Source organism: Eptatretus burgeri, chromosome 15, assembly GCF_056783735.1.
Source record: "Eptatretus burgeri isolate ZD-2024b chromosome 15, Ebu_testis_v1, whole genome shotgun sequence".
In the NCBI taxonomy this organism is placed as follows: Eukaryota; Metazoa; Chordata; class Myxini; order Myxiniformes; family Myxinidae; genus Eptatretus; species Eptatretus burgeri.
In genome coordinates, this window is record NC_140975.1 from 47,847,548 (window position 1) to 47,868,863 (window position 21,316).

Genomic DNA, 21,316 nt, shown 5'->3' on the forward strand with positions numbered 1-21,316 from the left:
CTCATGGATCAGGCATTACTTGGCAGAGGTGTGCGCTCGACTGCGTGCCCTTCTCGTTTTGACAGATCGTCTCCAAGGTTCAGACAGGCTGACACAGAGAAGTGAAAATTTGCGCATAGGAATCAGAATAGATGCCTTCCATATTGCTACCGAAGCCTACACACTTGCAATGTCCCTGATAATCGATGTGGCTTGCTTTTCATACAAAAAGGCTTTAATGTGAAAGAATTAGCATGTGTTGAAGAGGGGATGGACGTGCATTTGCATAAGTGAGCACTTGATGTAAAGAAGGGCAGAGCATTTGAAACACTATTGTGAGGATGAGACGACCAACACAGGGACACTATTTCACAATCGTGAGAATAAGGTAAAAAATTGGGGCAATACCCCTGGGCAAAGCGAGTAGTGGCTGTATAAGAAAACCAGGGAACCACTGGTAGCTGTGGCTGAACCACAAAATATGTAATGTTTTTTAGCCGCGTCTTGTTGCGAACGCTGGCTCTAAGAGAGCTCCGCATTGTTCTTGTTCTTCTTGTTGTTGTTGTTCTTCTTCTTCTTCTGGTGAAGACAAAACCTTTATGACGTGGCTCTTGGACACATTTGTCCTTGTTTTTTCTTCTTCTTGAAAGAAAATACCTATTTTATGATGTTTTTTATCATTTATTTATTTATTTTAAATGCCGTGAACAAACTTTGGTACATCACGGGTGATGAAGGTTGTGGAAAAGTTTCACCAAAATCGTGAGTGTAGTTTCAGGGAAGTTGCAAGTGTTTTTGGACGGACGGGACAGACTGATGGACGGACGTCACATCATCCCATTAGCTTCCTGGAGCAACGTTCCAGATGAGATAAAAATGAATGAAGTGGGTAACCAGCCTAGTTTTGAGCAGGGTGAGCATGCAAAAGTTGAGAAACGACTTTGACCTGTGGTGGTTAGGGAAGGGCAGAGGAAAGAGAGCAGCAAGTTCAATTATAAGTTTTATAAAAGAGAGCCCTTCCAACTTGCTGCCTGTAGGACAGTGACAGTGCCTGTGAATCTGTCTCCTTTCTTGAGATTCCAGAAGGCTTTGTTTTTGACTGTTTCAGGAGCAAGATTACAAGCAGCAGTTGTAGCCCAGAAAGGGAAGCCATACTGAATGGAGCAACATACAGTATGAAAACCTTGTGTGCAGTGATGAATTTGGTGCATTTCAAGAATGCTTTAGCTCTTGGGAGCATGCCCAGTCAGCACATATTTGGTGTCAGTTTAGAGATATAAAACTCTCACAAAAGGTTATGACAGATCATGAAACAGGATTTGCAGGGATTACATCATCGAGTGGCTGTACAGTGAAGTGGATTGGATAATTAAGACACACACACACCCACATACACTTGCCACCACTGGACATCATGTTCTCAGGTATCTGACAGGTGGCCTATCTTGACCAGATCTCATGATAAGAATTCAGCTGTGGCCTGCCTTTCACATCAGCAATGTCCTGTTCTGCATAGGATGGAGTCATCAGCAAAGTGGTGAAGTTGGCTTTCAAGATAATCAGATAAGCCTGGTCTTGGCTTAGCAGTTAGGGTGGCTGGCTTGGAATATTAGGGTCCTGAATTTGAGCCCAATTATCTACTGAATTAACACCAGGTGGGGTTGACTCAGCCTGTCATCCTTCTGAGGTTGGCGAAATGAGTACCAGTGTACTGGTATAGGAGCACGGCCATGCCCCAACAAAATGATAGCCACCCGGCAGCCAAGCTTCCATACGCAAGAAGAAGATAATCAGATCGATCATTGTTAAAGATCAAGACGAACGTAGCTCCTGAGACTGCCTGTGGAATTCCAGCTTGAAGGAAAAGATTATTGGAAACGACACCACCATTAGCCACCCGTTGTTTCTGCTCATATTAGAAATCAGACGACCACCAGGCAATCTTGAATAACAAGAAACAAGTCTAGATATCCAGGTAGATGTCCTTTACCTTCCCCCTGAAGGTTCAGGCCATCGACTCACTGCAGTGTCAGAAGGAATAACATATCCATGATTGGAATAGCCAGGGCAGAAGCCAAACTCATTTTCAGAGAATAACGAGATAGAGAAGAGATAACACCTGATGTCGGTTTCCATGATGGACTCCATTGTTTTTTTACTTATGTTGAGGAGGAAGCTGATATGTCTGTAGTTGAGGCCGATCAGTTTTGTACAGAGAAGTTGAATATGGGATGGAATGAACTTGTTAAGAGAAATTAGTCCATTGTAAGAAGAAATTCCAAGAGCAGTCAATTTTAGGAGTCGATGGACCAATCTTAACTGGAAAATGGTCTACCCCGAAATACTTATCAGGTTTACCAACTTTCCATACATGTTTGCACCTACGGGCCTGTCAAATATATGCCAACAAGATGCATATATTGAGTAGCGGAGCCTGGTGTTGGCTTAATGGTTAGGGTGGCGGCTTGGGATTCTAGGGTCCTGAGTTCAAGCCCCGTTGGCCGCTGAATTAATACACCAGGGGGTTGACTCAACCTGTTATCCTTCCGAGGTCGGCAAAATGATTACCAGTGTGTACTGTTAGAGGGGCACTGCATCAGCGACACAGTCTCGCTTCCAAGAAATGAGAGCTACCCCGGCAGCTAAGCTTCCGTACGCAAGAAGAAGACATTGAGCAGCACGTGATCAGAAGAGCCAATGAGTATCGGGACAAGTTTGACATGACAGGATCCTATAATGAATGGTTTGTCATTTTCAGGAGATGCGTGTTGGAAAAGGAAGAGACCGAGTAATTCCAGGTGTTTTGCAGAATGCTTTAGCGGCTAAGATAGACCATGTATGTATTGATATATGTGAACCAACAAGCGACCTGGTACATCAGCAACCAGTCTCCACAGATTAGGAAGAGCGAACAGGGTGAGAGGAAAGCACAGGGTTTTGCAAAGTTTGCAGACGGAGCCTCGTATATCGAGTCGTCGGAGTTGGGGAGACAGTAGACCACACAATGAAACGATACGTTGTTACGGAGAGGAGCGCAAAGCCTTTTCGTGTGTCCTGAACTAGGCAATGCGGTCACTCCTGGTTCTCTGTCGTTCATCACCACGTGGTTTATGTTTTTGAAACGGTGTTCTAATTTTGGGCTGGTTTGCAAAGGATTTTTTTTTAATTATAGTTAGTTGTTGGTTCCATTGCAATTTAAAGTGTCATTGAAGTAATGAATAGGGTTATTGATGCTGTAAGTGCACACTAGGAAATACCTTGAAAATGTACAGGTCTGACTTATTTCAAACCAAATGCAACACTTGAAGTGATGATCGAGTCGTTTTGTTTAACAGGCAGTATTTTTTTGTGTTTTATCCCATGCTTCCCCATCAGGGTGTTGGGTGTGACGGTGGTTTGGGCACGGAGCCCACGCTGCCGACGAGTTGGCCTAGCTATACCTTTAGGTGGAAAGGTGGCTCGTCTGAGGGAAATCCTAGCCCATGAATCTGGTGTCGCCCGCTCCCAGGTATGGAAAGGACTGTGCTGGTGAGATGAAAAGCAATATGAAGATTTTTCACCGCATGATCACTCTTATTACCTCCGCCACCGAAGGTGAAGGAGGTTATGTTTTCACCCCTTTCTGTTTGTTTGTGTCCAGGATATCTCAAGAAGTTGGAGTCGATCCAGTTTAAATTTTGTGGACAGGTTCAGTGTTTGACAAGGACGAACTGATTATATTTTGGTGAAGATCTGGATCCGGATCCGACGACTCGAACTTTGAAGTGATTCTTCACCATTGAGAGATCTGGCCAAACTAATATATAGCACGATATCTTAAAAAGTTGTTGACGGATTCGGACGAAACTTGGTGGACACGTTGGGTGTGTGACAAGGACAAATTGAGTCAATTTTGGTGAAAATCCGAATCTGGATCTGGATATGAGAATTATTTAATGTATAAAGTGATTCTTCACCATTGAGAGAGAGTGCTAAACCGATATAGTATTGTATAGCATGATATTTCAAAAATGTATTGAGCCCGATATGTTCTCGTGGATCAAGCATTACGTGGCGGAGGTATGCCCTCCACCGAGTGCCCTTCCAGTGTTGATAAAGTATTTGGACATTTTTCTGGTTTATGGAACACTCTTGCAAAACACGCATAATGTTGCTTCTTCTTCTTCTTCTTCTTTGTTTGTAGGCAGCACAAAGCTGCGGGGTAGCATCATTGGCTGTGGGCACGCCTGTGCCGCTGATGAAATGCCCTCTGCTGGTTATGGTAGAAATTTGAAATTTGTTTATGGTGCCGGCAATAGCTCGCCTACTCTTCACGGAGGACATAATGTTGCTCATACTTATATATTTTGCATTGTTCGACATGATCTCCTCTCGTATAAATCATCCACCATCTTCTTGATGCCACAATGCGAGCATTCCTCCTGGAGTGTCCTCGGAGGAATATTATTGGACGTGGTCGTGTGGTTCTCATCAGGTGATGAAAACGGTTTGAACTGCTGATGCTGTTTCTTGTTGCGGCAAAATGGTAAAAATATTTTCGGGTCACGCAAAGCATTCCCTGCAATCACGACGGCTAAGCACAACAGCACGGCTCCTTGTTTATCTGCTGTAGACTGATTGCTACGTTTGATTACACTGGTCAACAATTTTTTACTTTCTGAATGTTGTCTAGATTTCTACAAGTGAATTAGGGTATTCTGGCACTGCTGAATCAGGAAATGGCATCCGTTTCTCTCCATCAGGTCAGGTTTTTGTGCTAAGTTGATTTGAAAAAATCAGATCTTGTGACAAAATCAATTACATTTTTGTGGCATTATCAGCTGATTTTGGTCAACACATATCATCCTAAACATGTTTTTAAGAAAAAAAAATGTTTTGCCAACAACATTTATTGATTACATGATAGAAACATCGATTACTGTCATCTGAATGGTGGGCATTGATAAAGGTAAGTACAACTAAATTGCATGTTGCGTCACCACTGTTCAAACTTCAGGGCTTGAACTTCCGTTTGTTTGAACTCCTGGAATGTTCAGCGGCAGGGAGGTCTCTCTTCAGATTCCAACAGTAGTCAGCCATCATGACTGCGTCCCAGCGACCCTGATACCTGGTCTCCATCTCCTTCATGTCCTGATGGAATCTCTCCCCCTGCTCGTCACTCATTGAACCCAGGTTCTCAGGAAACCGGTTCATATGTGAAAATAGGTAGTGCATCTTGATGCTCATGTTGCAGCCCAGGTTTCTGAAAGCAGTCAGCATGTTGTTGACAAGTTCTGCGTAGTTTCTGGCCTTATTGTTGCCAAGAAAGTTCTTCACTACCAAAACAAATGTCTTCCACGCTTCCAGTTCCACTTCGTTCATTGAGTTTTTGAACTCTGGATCTCTGATGAGCTGACGGATCTGAGAACCATCAAAGATGCCAGCTTTCAACTTCTCCATGGTCAATCCTGGAAAAGCCTGGCACAAGTAAGTGAAGCAGTCACCATCTTTGTCCAGAGCCTTGGTGAACTGCTTGATTAAGCCGAGCTTGATGTGCAGCGGTGGGAAGAGTATTCTGTCTCTGTCCACCAGAGGGTCGTTGATGACGTTCCTTTCTTTGCATGGCACCAATTCCTCCCGCACAGGCCAGTCCTTCTTCGTGTAATGCTGAGCACGGTCCCTACTATCCCACATGCACAGAAAACATGGGTACTTGGTGAAGCCAGACTGTTGTCCCAACAAAAAGTTCACCATCTTCAGGTCAACACAAATAAACCACTTATGCTGATCATAACCAATTTTCTCCAGCACGTACTTCACCGCTTCATACTTCTCCTTCAGTGTAGTCGAGTGAGCGATGGGTACAGAGGCAAACTGGTTGCCGTTGTGTAGCAGAACACATTTCAGTGATCGCTTGCTGCTGTCAATGAACAGTCTCCAATCTTTGGGTTCGTACTGTGGCACTCCAAGCTTGAGCAGAAGCGCATGTCATAAATTGGCGCATGTAGGTATTGTACATTCTTCAGAGTTCGTTATTTCAAGAAATACAACTTTTTTGTATCACATTATTACAAAATCTGCCCCATTAACTTTCGTTTTGATCCACGAACTTTATGCTTTGCCTCACCAATTTTTGGAAGATTTTGAGGTTTTATGACTTCAAACTGATCCCTTTTCGACATAATCACCTAGAACTATCGTACCTGAATACTTCTTGTCATTAAAATAATTATTTCCAATCAAAACAATTATTTGACATGACATTTTACCCCCACCAACTTCTTCTAAAATGCTCCACACATGCGTACATGTGAACAAAAATGTAAAAAACGACATGTGGCCATATCTCAAAAACTTGACCTGATTGAACAAAACTAATGTGAGTTTTGGATTCAGCGCATCAGATTCGTCCTAAATCAGCTTAAAAAATGCAGACAACAAATTTGTTGTTGACCAGTGTTACTGATCCAGGAAGAGGCCATCTTGAATGCCGCCACGTTGATGGTATTTATTGGACTTTTTGCCCTCGAATAACGGCAGCCCGGACGTATTTTCCCCCGAGTATCCTTGTGCTTGGAGCTCGTAAAAACCACAGCTGAGGTGAAGAACTGTTGAACCAATTTTGTTCATTCCCATCGAACCAGTGTTCACTTTTGTTTTCCTTTTTTTTTTTAAATGAATATTACTGTGAAGGTAAGTAAACTGATAAGTGTGTGACCTGTTTGTAAGTAGTGGCCTTTGTTGTAACTCGTGGTTTCTAATAGTAGTACTTATGGAAATTAAATTAAGCATAAACTTTTCCGTGAGCTGCATCGGTTGATTACGGAACGGTTCATTGAATTCATATGCAGCCTGTGGCAGCTGATCGGGCTGCCATCCCGGTCATTGCTGGGAGCGCGTCTCTGCCACTGATGCAGTGCCCCCTTTCGGTTCGGGCAATAATTTGTAATTTGGCCGTGTAGTGCCGTCAATAGCTTGTCTACTCTTCGTGAAGGACACTGACCGTGGGATCTTTAACGTCCACCAACTAATGGTGGCAGATGGGACGCCCAGTTTAACACCCATCCGAGGGACACCACACACATTGATTAATAACCCTGCCTGTGAAACACTGGGATGGCAGTTTATTGCTGGGTCGGGATTCAAACCCAGGCTAGACGGCTCAGGGGTGAGCGTACATACCTCTAAGCCATCCTGCCAGCCCAACTGAATGGTGAAGGGGGCCTTAAAGTAAACCCTAAGTGAATTTTTTGGGGGTTGTGGGGATTATGTGTAGGTTTTATGTGATGTCGGTTAACTGTACGTGTATGTTTTATGCTTTGGTCTTTGCAAGTGTAGCACTTGAGCAAACGCGTTGGAGATTAAGTAAGTGGTCTCGCCGCACATCGTGATGGTATATTGATGGTACCGACAAGTTTATTTTGTGAAATATGTTTGAAAGTATCAGGCGGTTCATCATATGTTGTTCTGTGTTCCTTTTGTAAGTCAATTTTCATGCTTTTTCTTACCACACCTCGTTGTTTGTTGTGCAAGTCATTTGTGCTACCCACTGAACATAGACTCAGAATGCAGCCCTTCTCGAGCAGGATGGAGGAGGATCACGCCTATAATGTTATGTCACTTTTGGCAGAAGAACATTCTTCGTTTTTTTATTTTTTTAAAAAATTCCTCCACTCGATATCACAGGACAACGTGTAATACAACTGCACCAACGAAGTTGTCATTAAAAATGGTCATAATTTTGGGATTGCTCAATAATAGCTCTTGCACGTGCCTTATCTTTGTATGCAAACATTAACTTGTTTTCATGATTTGTTTTCATCAACATGGGACGAACACTATTTTGGGGCCTTAGAATGAATTTCGTCTTATGGCAATGGACGTCGTCGTCTTGGATTATGTGCTTCACACAGACCCTTTATGACACATGCATAGTTTCAGGGGAACCTCGGTCAGGATCTGTGTTGATTGACATTTTCGATCTTACAGTAGGTCCAAATACAGCTTTTGATCGGCACTACAGCAATGGAACTCGACCTGACTGTGGTGTGGTAGCTTGCACGTACCCATGACTCCAAGAACGATACTAGCGGTATTGTTACTTTGCCAATACCAGAAGGGTCACCCAAGCTGGCCAAAGGCATTCAAAGACATCGGCGTACTTTTTCATGAATTACAAGGACGCGAGCAGACGATGTGGACAAATCGATATGGTATTTGGGATTTGAACAGGGTTCTCAGCATCATGAGTCAGAGAGTTAGAGGTAAATGCTAAAACAAGCTAACCCAGATATTAAAAAAGTTGATAAGTTGTACAATACCGTACGATCGCAATTGAAACTAGTGCATACATTCTGGGCCATTTGCTTTAACTAGACTCCACCGTACCAAGTGAAGATCATCTGTAAGAGAGTGACTTTCCTGGCGATCTCACTCTATTTTTTTTTGTTGTTGTGCCTTTTAGCTGGTGCTAACAGAGCTCTACACTGATGGTTTTCATCGCTCATTCGGTGATGACGACAACCTGACTACCATTCATGAAGCCGACGCCATATACGGCTTTGAAACGCCACCTGAGCCCAGCCCTGGTGGGTTTTGTTGTTCTTCCTTATTTTGTCACGTGTTTTGTCACTGCATTGCTAAGCTTCAAAAAATGTTTATTTTCATTACTTCTTTACACTTTTTGATGTAAATGTTCTAAGTCTAAGCTTGATTGTTATTTTTTAAATTTACTTTGAAAGTGCATTGCTGTCTGTCTCCCTTATTCCTGTCAGATGGCCATCTGTCCCCTGAGCTTCCAGATCATGTCCAAGCAGAGCATGTTCTGCTTCTATTGGCAAATCGCTGTGGCAGTGGAAGCACCAGCTACAGGTCAGGGGTTTTGACCATGAACCCATTTGCAAAGAACATCATATTGTGGCCGTGGCACTGTTTAAAGCGACGCAATCCATTTCTCAGGTTTTCTTTCCAAGCACACCTGTAAAAAAACAAACAAACTCGAGTTTGACATTTGATTGGAAGAAATTGCTCGTTATTAATTTTATTGTCATAATTGTCTCCAAAGTCTTTGGGTTGTTCAATAATAGGTGTTATGCTTACATATTCACCAAATAAATTGTGATCATAATTTTGGAGCAATGTACTTAGCTTCCTTCTTGGTGAGTGTGGCAAGGTAGGGTGACTCAGAAGTTATGGTTAAGACCTATAATTAGCACTGAGATGATTTGGAGGGGGGAGTGCTGAGAGCCTGCTCTTTTGCCTTTAAGAATTTTCTTCCTCTGGGTGGTAATTGAGCTTTGGAAATGCATAATAGCCGGCACCACTGATTGCTTTGACCCAGCCCTGTCCTAGTTGCTATTGGCAGGCAGTAACAGTGTTTTATCAAGCCAGACCAGAGCACTACCGACACTTATACAGTAAATTGATGCTCGGGGCTCTGTTAATAGGTATTTGTATTTGCCATCTCGCTGGTAATTCTACCATTATGCGGATATGGCATTTACATTCATTGGTCATTATGACCTTTTGGGTGCATCTTGACTTCCTGCACCATCTTGTCTTATCTTGTGGATGTTGAAGGCCTAGTAGCTATGACATGTATATTTCCTCCACCACAATCACGTTTAAAAACATAATAATTTGAAGTATTAGTACTGTGATTATGGTCATCTTTTTACATTCATAATTTGTCAAGTGATATAATTGTAAGCCAATTCTAATTTTTGATATATATATATATATATTCAACATTGTACTTCCTGGATGTTTTGATTCATCAACTTCTATCTTGTGCACTGCAATGTTTAACTTACCCCTCCCCTTCCCTCCCCCACACTTTTTGTATTGGCAAATCTTGCAATAGTTTGGATGTTTGTTTGTTTCGTGACATATGTATTGTCCAGGTTTGGAAGCCCCTTTTCCAGATGGTTGGCCAGAGCAGCCAGCTGGCGTGATCTGCAGAAGTTGGTCTTGAAAGGACTTGGGGCTGCGCCTGGTGAAAGTGCAAAGACACAGGTCTGAATTTGGGAGAACCATTTTCTTGGGTCTGGGAAGGTAGAAAGTGTTATAATTAATGTCAGGAGAAGGGATTCTGGGTGGAATGACGACAACTACAACTAGAAAGGTACTTGGTAGAATGCATACCTCCACCAGGATGAACAGTTTACATTTTGTATCCCACTGATAGGCCGGATCTGCAACTGGATCTTCATCAAAATCGAAACAATTCATCCTCGTCACCGACCCAACTCATCCACCAGGGTTTATCATACCCCATTCACAACTTTTTGAAACATCGTGCTATATATATCATTTTGGGGCCTCTCTCTCAATGGTGAAGAATCACTTGGGAATTAAAAAAAATTCTCGTATCCAGATCTTCCACAAGATTTAATCAATTTGTCCCAGTCACACACCCAACCTGTCCACCAAGTTTTTGCCAAATCCGCCCATAATGTTTTGAGATATCCTGCTAAAAGAAAAAGGAACAAACAAGAAAGATGTGCATAGAACGATACTTGCGAATTCCAAATAAACAATTGTTGCCATTGAAACAACAATTTGGTAATTTTGAACATTTTACCGATCAAGTGTCTTACTTGATTGAATGTTATGCTCAACAAATTTGGTTGATGCATCTTCTAATATTGCAGCCTAATAGGTATTTTACATATTTTGGATCGCCTTGACCTTTAAGTTTCACCAAATTTTCCTCACATATATTACACACACACAAGAATGTGCTGCGTAAGTTTCAATTGATATCTTTAAAAAAATTACTGAGGTATGGTAATAAATATTAAATTCATAAAAGACCCTTTTGATTATGATGGGGTGAAATTGTCATGAAAACCATCGACATGTCAAAAAGGTGAAATTGATCGTTCTGATTCTTGGTGGACCAGGTCTGTGACCCAATATGCGAATCCCATTCAAACTTCAAGTTAATGGGATGAAAATTGATGATTTTATGCAACTTGAACTTTGACATTTTGACCTCAAATAGGCATGAGTGACCAAATATGCAAACTATTCAAATATCAAGTCAATCGGATGAAAATGGATAATTTTATGTGACTTTGACCTTTGACCCTTTGACCTCAGCATTATGCTTATAGGTTTTGATTGGTGAACCAATTCAATGACCCAGTGTGCGATTTCTGTTCAACCAGGCAGGGTAACAACCGTCCGGGTGACTGGAGATTGCACATTACTTGCTGAAAAAAGTGGTCTGTATATTGCAAGAAGACTATAGATGTTTGTGTGGTGTGCGTCTAAAGACATTTAGCGGGTCTACAGGTCTAAAGGGTCTCGGGTGTCTCAGGGTGTAAAGGTCAAAAGGGTCTATCCGGGTCCATAGAGCAAAATGGTATTTTCCAATGGTAGTTAAGGCCTAAAGGGGTCGAAAGATCAAAGGGTCAAGGGGTCTAAGCAGTCTAAATTGTGTAAACTAGTACGTGCCCGTATGTACGTGGCCGTACGTGCGTAGTAGTACGTGCAAAAGAAAAAAAAACTTTCAAACTGCGTGCCAGAAACAACAACCACACAAGCCGTTCCTTCGCTCTCGCGTGCCCATATGTGCGTGACTGTACGTGCAAAAAAATACTTTCAAACAACTGCACAGGCCGTTCCTTCACTCTCGTAAATGACGACTGGATTGGGGCATTGTGTTTATCTATAAATGCGCATAAGAAATCGAGAAATTATTAGAATACAGTAAGTCATCACTATCCGGAAGACCGTACGTTGTAACCCGTAATGAGGAACGTGGCTGAGGATCTCTTCCCCATCGGCCACGCCTACGCAGTAACGTGTCCTGTTATTGGTTTGGTAAATAAATGGCCATAACTTGGGAAGCACTTGTCCGATTAATATCAAACCTTGAAAAGGCACATACTCATGTCCCCAGCAATATACCTGGCAAGTTTCAATTAGGTCGGACCAGTGGTTGTCGAGAAACAGCGGACACACACGCACACACACGCACACACACACGCGCGCACACACACACACACACACACACACACACACACACACACACACACACACACACACACACACACACACACACACACACACACACACACACACACACACACACACACACACACACACACACACACACACAGATTCCTGGAATTATAGATAGATGTCATCAGGAGTCTGAAGGGTCTTAAAAGGTTCTTAAAAGGTCTAAAGGGTATGTTCCAACAGTAGTTACAGGTCTAATGGGGGTCAAATGTGGTCTATCGGGTCTTAGGTGTCTTAAGGGTCTTATGGTTCTAAAGGGTCTAACAGGGTCTTGGGGTTTCTAATTTAGGTTTAACAGGGTCTGTAGTATCTACAGGGTTTTCGGGTTCTGAAGGGTCTAAGGGTTCTAATGGTGTCTATAGTATATGTAGGGTCTACAGAATTTAAGGGGGTCTTAAGGGTCTTAGGATCCCAAAGGTTCTTCGGGATCAAAAGCGTCTTATTTGTCTTTATGGTTCTAATGGGGTCTACGGAGTTTCCGGGTTCTAAATGATCTTGGGATCTCAGGATCTATTGGGGTCAATATGGACTTCGGGATGTAATTGTTATAACAGGGCCTGTTGGGTCTCCAAGGTCTTCAGGGTCTTAAGGGTCTGAAGGATCTAAACTCTAAAGGGTCTAAGTGGGTCTCAAAGGTTTTAGGTGGTCTAATGGTCAAAAGGGTATGTTTCAAAAGTAGTTACAGATCTCTCGGGTCTAAGGAGTCTAAAGTGGTCTAAAATGGTAAAAGTTTTAAGGAGTCTAAAAGGTGCAAGGGCTCTAAAAGTCTAAATGTCTAAAAGGTATGGTCCAATAGTCCATATTTAATGGATGTAATTAATAGACATTGTCAAGGTCCAATAATAAGGAATTATTTGACGTACTCAATACTCATGGTCCCACTTATGCTCAAACAAAACGTAACAGACGTGCTCACTTCACTTCGACGAGTGTTCACCATCCACCCATGTTTTTCGGTTTTATATACAGTGTAAATATGGATATCAAGTGAATACAATGAAAATTTATGATTGATGTGTCTTTGACCGTTTGACCTATTTACCTCAAAAACAATAGGCTTCCAGCTCGTCACTACCTTTACCCTTACCCTCCCTCCTCCCACAAATGAATTTTCACAGAGTGTATATTAAAGTGTACGTGTACATAATACCTTCTAAAAAAATAACTTAAATAAAAAACTCTCCCGGCAATTTCCCCAGCGGCCTCCCAACTAATTAATTACATACGCAGGTATTTCACTCGACCAAGCTGATTGGCGTCACCTCATATTTATTTATCTCACATAATATTGCTATGGTTGTGTGGGTGGATGGAGGAATTTAATAGGAAATTTAGCATTGAATAGAGTTGTTTGGTCCGTGGACATGTGGGAGGCATCTCGATGTAATTAAGTAGGAAAACTGTGAGCTTAAGTGTTTCGTGTCACTACATGGGGGGTGGCGTCGTGTTAATTATCAAGGGTTTAAGAATCCGCTTCCCAAGTATGTAATTGCCCCCCCCCCCCCTGTGACTTTTCCCAATGTCTTTATAACCAAAAGCATGATGAGAAACAAACAAACGTGCCTAGCAGGCAGAAGTCTCGCCTCCAAGGGTGAAGGCGGGCAAAGTCACGCCCCTGAGGCGGATGATTGATGGGCGTGACGTCAGAAGCTAGCCGAGCAGGCAGAAACCCTGCTTTCCCAGGTTTCGAGCAAGCAGGCCATGCCCCGGAGGCGACGTCGAAGAGGAAGGGTTTGTTGTATCTGTGTGAGAGAGAGAGAGAGAGAGAGAGAGAGAGAGAGAGAGAGAGAGAGAGAGAGAGAGAGAGAGAGAGAGAGAGAGAGAGAGAGAGAGAGAGAGAGAGAGAGAGAGAGAGAGAGAGAGAGAGAGAGAGAGAGAGAGAGAGAGAGAGAGAGAGAGACACAGAGACAGACACAGAGACAGACACAGAGACAGACACAGAGACAGACACAGAGACAGACACAGAGACAGACACAGAGACAGACACAGAGACAGACACAGAGACAGGAAAAAAAAAAAAACGTGAGAGCAGAGTTCGGAGGAGGAAACGGTGGTTTCGGCACCGTTAGTCAGTCAGAGGCGGGAGTTCAGGGTGATCGCACGCACGTAGCAAGACGCTGGACTTTGGCTTGGATGAGTCGTGAGAAACGGATCCCGAGCGTCGTGTATGTCATAGCGGGTCGGTGAGGACGATCGACGCACAAAACAGCTGCACTGGGGCTCTGAGCCTTGGTGTTGAATGCCGGTCGCGGAGTGCCTGGCTTATGTTTGTCCTGCTACGAGAGAAGTGACGGCGCCATTTTGCGCGCGTCTGCACGTGCTGGTGGAAGCGCCTCGATGCCAAACTCCACAAAGACCAGCTTTGGGTCAAGCTAAGTACAAGAATAAAAGGAGGAATTTTCTTTTCTTTTCTTTTCCACTTTGTCTGTATTTAAGTCCGTGTGGAGAGGTGCCTCGACTTTAGGATTTATTTACTTCATTATTATCATTACCTTTTGAATTGTTTTTCTTTGTAAATATTTGTGTATTTTCATTAAATGTGTTCATTAGGTCATCTCTTCGAGCATGACCTAATAATGTTGGTGTTGAGAGGAGAGGTGACGATCCGTCCGTCCGTCCGTCCGTTGCGAAAATGACGATTTTCAAATTCTATCTCCTCCGCCATTTCTCAAGCGATCTTGAATTTGATTGTGGCATATGAATCTATGGGACAATATCTAAATTTGGTCAGGCCGGATTTTCAATATTCGCTTTCGTTTTCGTGTCACGTGACTTCAAAGTTGGCAAAAAATGCGAAAATGACGATTTTCATGCGAAAATGACGATTTTCATGCGAAAATGACAATTTTCAAAATCTATCTCCTCCTACATTTCTCAAGCGATCATGAATTTGATTGTGGCATATGAATCTATGGGACAATATCTAAATTTGGTCGGGCCGGATTTTCGATATTCACTTTCGTTTTCGTGTCACGTGACTTCAAAGTTGGCAAAAAATGCGAAAATGACGATTTTCATGCGAAAATGACAATTTTCAAAATCTATCTCCTCCTACATTTCTCAAGCGATCTTGAATTTGATTGTGGCATATTAGTCTAGAAGCCAAAATCTGTAGCTAGCCTAGAAAATAGGTTCGCTGCTGATTTCATGTTAGAATGGTGCAACTGGTGTTTTTGAAGAGTCTAGGCATGACCAAGTCTAGTTCCACTTGTTGCCAAGTCTGCATCTGAATATTATGGCCGCCATGACAGTAATCAAAATGGCCGCCATCAGATTTAGTCTTTTTCTTACTGCAAATTGTACTAGCCAGAAATTTGTCATTATTGTGAAATACTATGTAATCTGACACGAGGAACACTATTTTGTGCTTTATTTTTGTACTGGATCACAACTTTTCACATAATTGACAACTTAAAGACGAAATTGAAAATGCACATACGAGCAACAAATGTGAAAAAGAAAATGTTTAGCACTATTGATGGAGATGGGTTTACAGTCAGTCAAAGGTTATTTCAACAGCTGTCAGATTCTTTCTAACACAAAATTACGTTGCTTTGCAGAAGAGAAAAGTGTTGTGAGAACACCCAAGTACAATTTTCAGAGCTATTGATCGGCTTGTACACTGAACGGGTTCCTACAAAGGGCTTTGCATCCACATGCTTTCGTGCAAGGCAGTCCATTCTGTGTACATTTGCACCGTCGAGTTGAGCATGACCCACGGCATTTGCATGTCGTCAGTTCTACACAGTAAGCAGTAATAGGCCGTGCAGTCATGAGTCGCGGCTGAAATGTCTCGTTGCCATCTTTGACGACCTGTTCCCACCCACAGTTCTCAGGTGCAGGTAGATGTGGTTCAGATTCCAAGGCTCTTCTCCACACAAAAGTCTGGTAGTGCGCTCGCTTGATGTGTAGAATCAGAGCATCGCGAGTTGGAGGCAGATTCTCAATAGCTTTGGTCAGACTGAGAAACAGATCACATCTTACTCGCTGAATTGAGTTATCTTGGCCATGAGGGTCATAAAGCCTGCAGACAAATGACTCAGCATCTGCAATCACACTCTCATCAGGAATTTCCTCTTTGCCTAGGTTATTCAACAGGTGGGAGTTGTTTTGAAAGACAGCCCATGCAGAGCGCTTCGCAATTCCAGCAAACTGGCTTGTGCTGTCTGAACCTGTCACTGCATGAAATGCCAGAAGTGACTCCCTCTGCGAATCTGGGATATTGATGGAGTCAATGGGAATGTAGTGTTGCTTTTTGGGTGTCCCTGCATTCATCCAGAGAAAGGGACTGAGATGCGGCTGATAGGCAACAAGGAGAATGAGGACATCAGTGTCCCGGCTAACAACAGCAGTTTGCATGTACCCCTGTTCATATGCTTCCTTGGCATGGAGAAGAATGCGAGTATCAGCCTCTTCGTGCTCAGGAGATGACAAGTGTGAGACATCTCTCCCTGACGACGTCCACACTTTTGTAGGATCTGTGAAGCCTCCATTCAGTACCAGCTCCTGTTCGTGATTCTGGAACTTGTTTGCTAACTCTGTGCATAGAAAATTTGCTAAGCTAGCTTTGTTTTCATCGAGGCAGATGAGTGTATTCCATTGCCCCATGGACTGGCTTCTTGTTTGCACGTCTCGTCTGATTGCTTTCTTGCCCCGTATCCTCTGACTTCGAGCTGTTGATTTGATCGTTTTCTTCCTACACTGATCAAAGGCAAGATCAACCCTGGAGCAATAGTTGGAAAAAACATGACTAATATGATCTGCAACAGAATCTGCCCATTCACCAAGCGTTTTAGCATTCATCCTGTTCCCGAGTGCCTGGATCAGTGCCATGCCATCGATGATAGTGCATGTCGATAACGGTTCTGGAGCAACGTTTGGCAAGCCTTGCTGGAGAATCTTGCCAAGGTCAGCTTTGTTCAGAGGTAGACGTAATCTGCCATTAGGCATTGCCAATGACAGAGGAACTGCGCATATCTCTTGCTCCAGCATTTTGTTCATGTCAACGTCTCGGCCTGCCTGCATTGCTGTCACCACACGTGTCAGAAGTTTTCTGTCTGCCTTTAGTGTGACCATTTTTTCCTTTCCCACTTTGACTTCAACAGTGTACATGCTCTCGAAAGTGTGCAGATTCTTAGACTTGATTCTGTCATGAAACCTTGTTGTCTTATTGATCAACCGGTCCTCCACGAAGTCTATGACGAGCTGCTTTCCAGTGATTTCAGCATTCAAGAGATCACTTGTCACAACATCACTGGCAATGTCCCCTGTCGTAATTGAGACTAATTCTGGGGAAGTGCGATCAAATGGATTGTGGGTCTTGAATAGGTCAATGAGCTTTAGCACATACTCTTGGTCTTGGATCATTCTCTTGGGACCGAAATCTTTATGCGCACAGTCATGCTCATCATTGTCGTCTTCCTCACTGCCAGCGAGTGTGAACATGTTTTTTGTGTCTCTGGTAATCTGAGCTCTTTCGTTGAAAGAGAGAGGCCATCTGTCACGGGCGGAGTCTGTTTTTGTTATTCCAACCAAACCTCCAGCTACTTTGCCAGCTTTGTTCACATGTTCAATTGCCTGGTCATCAGGTATTTCATTGAACTTCTGCTTTGTTTCTTTTGTGACAAAGTCTCCTGCAAGGAAACCTCTGTGCACTTCTGGAGCTGTTGTCGGCAACATGTGCATGTCAGCAAGGAAGACAGCTCCCCAGCGAGAGTAATGGAAATGATCAAATGCTGCAAACCAGGGAAGCATTTCAGCAAATGATGTCAGGAACAGGATCCAGTCTCCTTCACGAAGAGCATGTGTGAACCTCAAGAGGATGGAGATCAACTTCATGTATGTTCTCCAGAATCTAAAGGTGTCATTTTCTGAACAAGTAGCTTCAAACTCTTGAAACAGGACCTGCACCTCTTCCACCTCAGACAAAAGTTCTCCAAAAGAGGAATTCATTCCTCTATCATCTTTGTTGGCAAAGGCATCTGAAACTCTTCTAGCTGCACCTTTCAAGTCATCCCGGATGAGCTTGTCATTTTCTTTGGCCCATGCTGTGAAGCATGCCCAGAGAACGGACCAAAGTGCCTCTAAAGTCAACTTGTGAACGCGGATGACACGGTTCCACCCTTTCCCTTTGATTACTTGTTCACATGCCTTTCCACCAAGGACTCCACTTTCCATCCAAATGTTCTCCAGGCCTGACAAATCCATGTACTGTCCGAGTACTTTCGTGAAATTCAATTGGATATGAAATCCTCCAAGCATGATGACCAGATCCTGACAGCCGTTCTTATCCCATTGCAGCATCTTTGCTTTGCAGTAAAGCTGTTCATCAAAAGTGATGACAGTGTACTTCTCCCCAATCTTCTTTGTCATTGCCTGGCATTTCTGTAGAACCGTCCACAGCGTGTCAGTCATGTGCTGGGGCATTCAGAATCGGCATTGGCCCGATGACTGTCACTGGTGGCTCAACTGTGGACATCTTCTGGTTAAAGCCACTCCAGCCTGGAACAGCCTGATTATTTTGTTGATGCAATCTGGCCAAGATCCAGGCAAGCTCCTGAGTGTTGGCTGCTTTGATTTTCTGTTCAACGGGTGAGTACCATGTATGCTGCAGTGGTTCAGAGAAAACAGGTTCTGGCTTCAAGTTGGTCATATTGGCCTCTTGGACGCTTGTCATTTCAGGAGGGGCACTGAGAACTTTGGAGCGGCCAGGTTTAATCTGAATGTCCATCACTGGCTCTTGTTCTCCCTTGCGTCTGAGGGCCACGCACTGACTTGCATGAAAAGTGCCAGACCCAGTCAGCGTCTCCTCAATTATGTCAATGTTGTCATTAGAATATCTCAAATATCCTGTGGTAGTTGGGATGTTGAGAAAGTTCCTTGGGATCATGACATTTCCACTATCTCGGAAGCATTGTATAACATCATTGGCAATTGCTGTGTCAATGCGCCTCACTGTATCGTGCCCAACTGTGTGTGCAGCTGCATGAAAAAGATTGACAAGCTCTTTTGAGCGTGTAGCCTGGTGAAGAGCAAGGCCAAGGCCCAGGTGTTTGGGGGTCAGTTTTTTGCCTCCTGAAGCCACATGAATAATGTCTTGGCAGATGCTCAGAACTTTGTTCTTGGTATCTGTCTCATCCGCTTCTTCATTGTCCATCTTGTCAGTGCTGTCACCACCACAAAGAAGCTTTACAAGCATGTACAGGGTTTCAGGTACAATTCGCTCTGCATTTTCTGTGTTCAGTCCACCGATAATGCTATGCCCTGGAGAGTGTTTTACGTCACTGTAAATCTTTATGCCCACTCTGAAGATCCAGCTAAGGATCTCGTTCTCATGATGAGGCAGACTGCACTGGGCCAATTCATCTTCTTCAGAACTTTCACCTTCTTCAGATAAATCATTCACGGCGGTTCTCATGGCAAACTTTGTCACAGTTGAGGACGCAACTATGAGGGGTTTTGTGACATCCAATGGCTGCACGAATGTCACCTTGTCACTACCAAAGTGAACCTCCACTTTCTGCTTGAAATTGTAGCTTTTGTAGGCTCCAGCCTCAATTCCAAAATCATTCAATAACAGCATGCTGTAGTGTTCCCAGATGTTTTTCAGGGTAAATACATGTCCCTTCTGCAGCTCTTTCTCAAGCTGGTTCATCACATTTCTGAAACAGATGCTTTCAGGAGACTGGTTTTTCTCTCCACTCTCCTTTTTATACATTTTGCGAAAAGAAACATAACACTTGAGGTGATATTTACCTTCAGCTGCCATCAAGTCTGAAACACCTGCAAACCTGTGACGCATGGTGGGGTCAAATTGGGCCAAACTAAGCATCCTGGATGATGTGTGATCAAATTCAACATTTGTCAGGACACCAGCTTTTCCAGGAATGTCAGTCTGGCAGAAAGCGCATTTTGACCAATCCATAGCGCTGTGCGCGGATCTTAGTGACTTTGGGACATGGTATTTCTCTGAGGAACCTGATGTTGTGGGTATCTCTTCTGCGTAAGTCACAGATTGTGGCTGAATCCTTGACTTCAGTCTGTCTATTTTTTGTGCGTGAGTAAAGTCACTATCGCAGAATTTGTGCCATTGAATCTTTTCGACATGCTCCGGTAAAGAATATTTTCTGATTCTTGAGAATGAGTCAACATATTTAGCGTCATTATATTTCTCTCTTTCTTTGCAACATTCAGCTACAGTTTTCACACCAACGATTGTAGTCTTTCGAAGTGGCGTTGACTTGCTAGTTTTTGAACTGTCCTGGCAAATAAAGCATTTATTCCAGTCTACATGCTCTTCTTCTTCTCGATCCCTTGAACCCCCTGTGAGAAATCTTGCGGCTTTCATTTTTCAGTTAGTCCTGGGTAACAGAAAAACACACAGTTATGTAGTTTAGGTTCATTTTATAGCAAAGTTGTAAAATTCATTGATTGTGGTTTGTATAATCAGACATTCTAATTCGAGCCTGAACATTTCTTTAAAAATAATATAGTGAAAAACAAGTCATATTATTTTTAGAAAATGGATGGAGCAATGTTTTTTTCTATACTCCCATCAGCTCAGGCATGCTCAAAAACATGGAAATCGACCCTAATTTTGTAATTTCATGTCAATTTGCGGCTGAAATATGACGAAAAGTGTATTTAATGGCGACCATTTTGTAAACTGTCATGGCGGCCATACTATCCATATCCAGAGTTGGCAACAAGTTGATTCACGTTTCTGTGTGTCTGGACAGTCAATTTACACCTGTTGCACTATTCTAACACGGAATCAGCAGGGTCGTACACTATTCTGCATTGGGCCTCCTGACTATATGAATCTATGGGACAATATCTAAATTTGGTCGGGCCGGATTTTCGATATTCGCTTTCGTTTTCGTGTCACGTGACTTCAAAGTTGGCAAAAAATGCGAAAATGACGATTTTCATGCGAAAATGACGATTTTCAAAATCTATCTCCTCCTACATTTCTCAAGCAATCTTGAATTTTATTGTGGCATATGAATCTATGAGACAATATCTAAATTTGGTCGGCCCGGATTTTCGATATTTGCTTTCGTTTTCACGTCACATGACTTCAAAGTTTGCAAAACTGCCCTACCTTCAGGAGGCTATATATTTTCTCGCAGAAATGACCGTCACTCCCGCACGGGTGTATTTTTTTTTAAGAAGCTCTATCCGTGTATTTGTAGTGGGGTTTGAGTGTAAACCCCCCCCCCCTTGTACTGTGCTTCTCCGTGTCTGTCCCTCCACCATTGTGCTCTGCCCCTCCCGCACGCGTTTTAATATCTGAGGATCAACGTGTCCACCTCCTATTAATAAGGAA

The 21,316-nt window shown here is 43.1% G+C and overlaps 1 protein-coding gene across 2 annotated transcripts in view; it reads left to right on the plus strand.

Annotated features, from left to right (window-relative positions):
- Positions 1 to 21,316, plus strand: part of LOC147012126 (uncharacterized) — a 146,445-nt gene that overhangs the window by 44,698 nt on the left and 80,431 nt on the right. For both annotated transcript variants that reach the window (XM_085858460.1, XM_085858459.1), the window contains exons 5-8: positions 3,355 to 3,487; positions 8,423 to 8,546; positions 8,733 to 8,829; positions 9,861 to 9,972. In XM_085858460.1, coding sequence (XP_085714586.1) covers positions 3,355 to 3,487; positions 8,423 to 8,546; positions 8,733 to 8,829; positions 9,861 to 9,972 — 466 coding nt within the window. The remainder of the gene's footprint in view (positions 1 to 3,354; positions 3,488 to 8,422; positions 8,547 to 8,732; positions 8,830 to 9,860; positions 9,973 to 21,316) is intronic.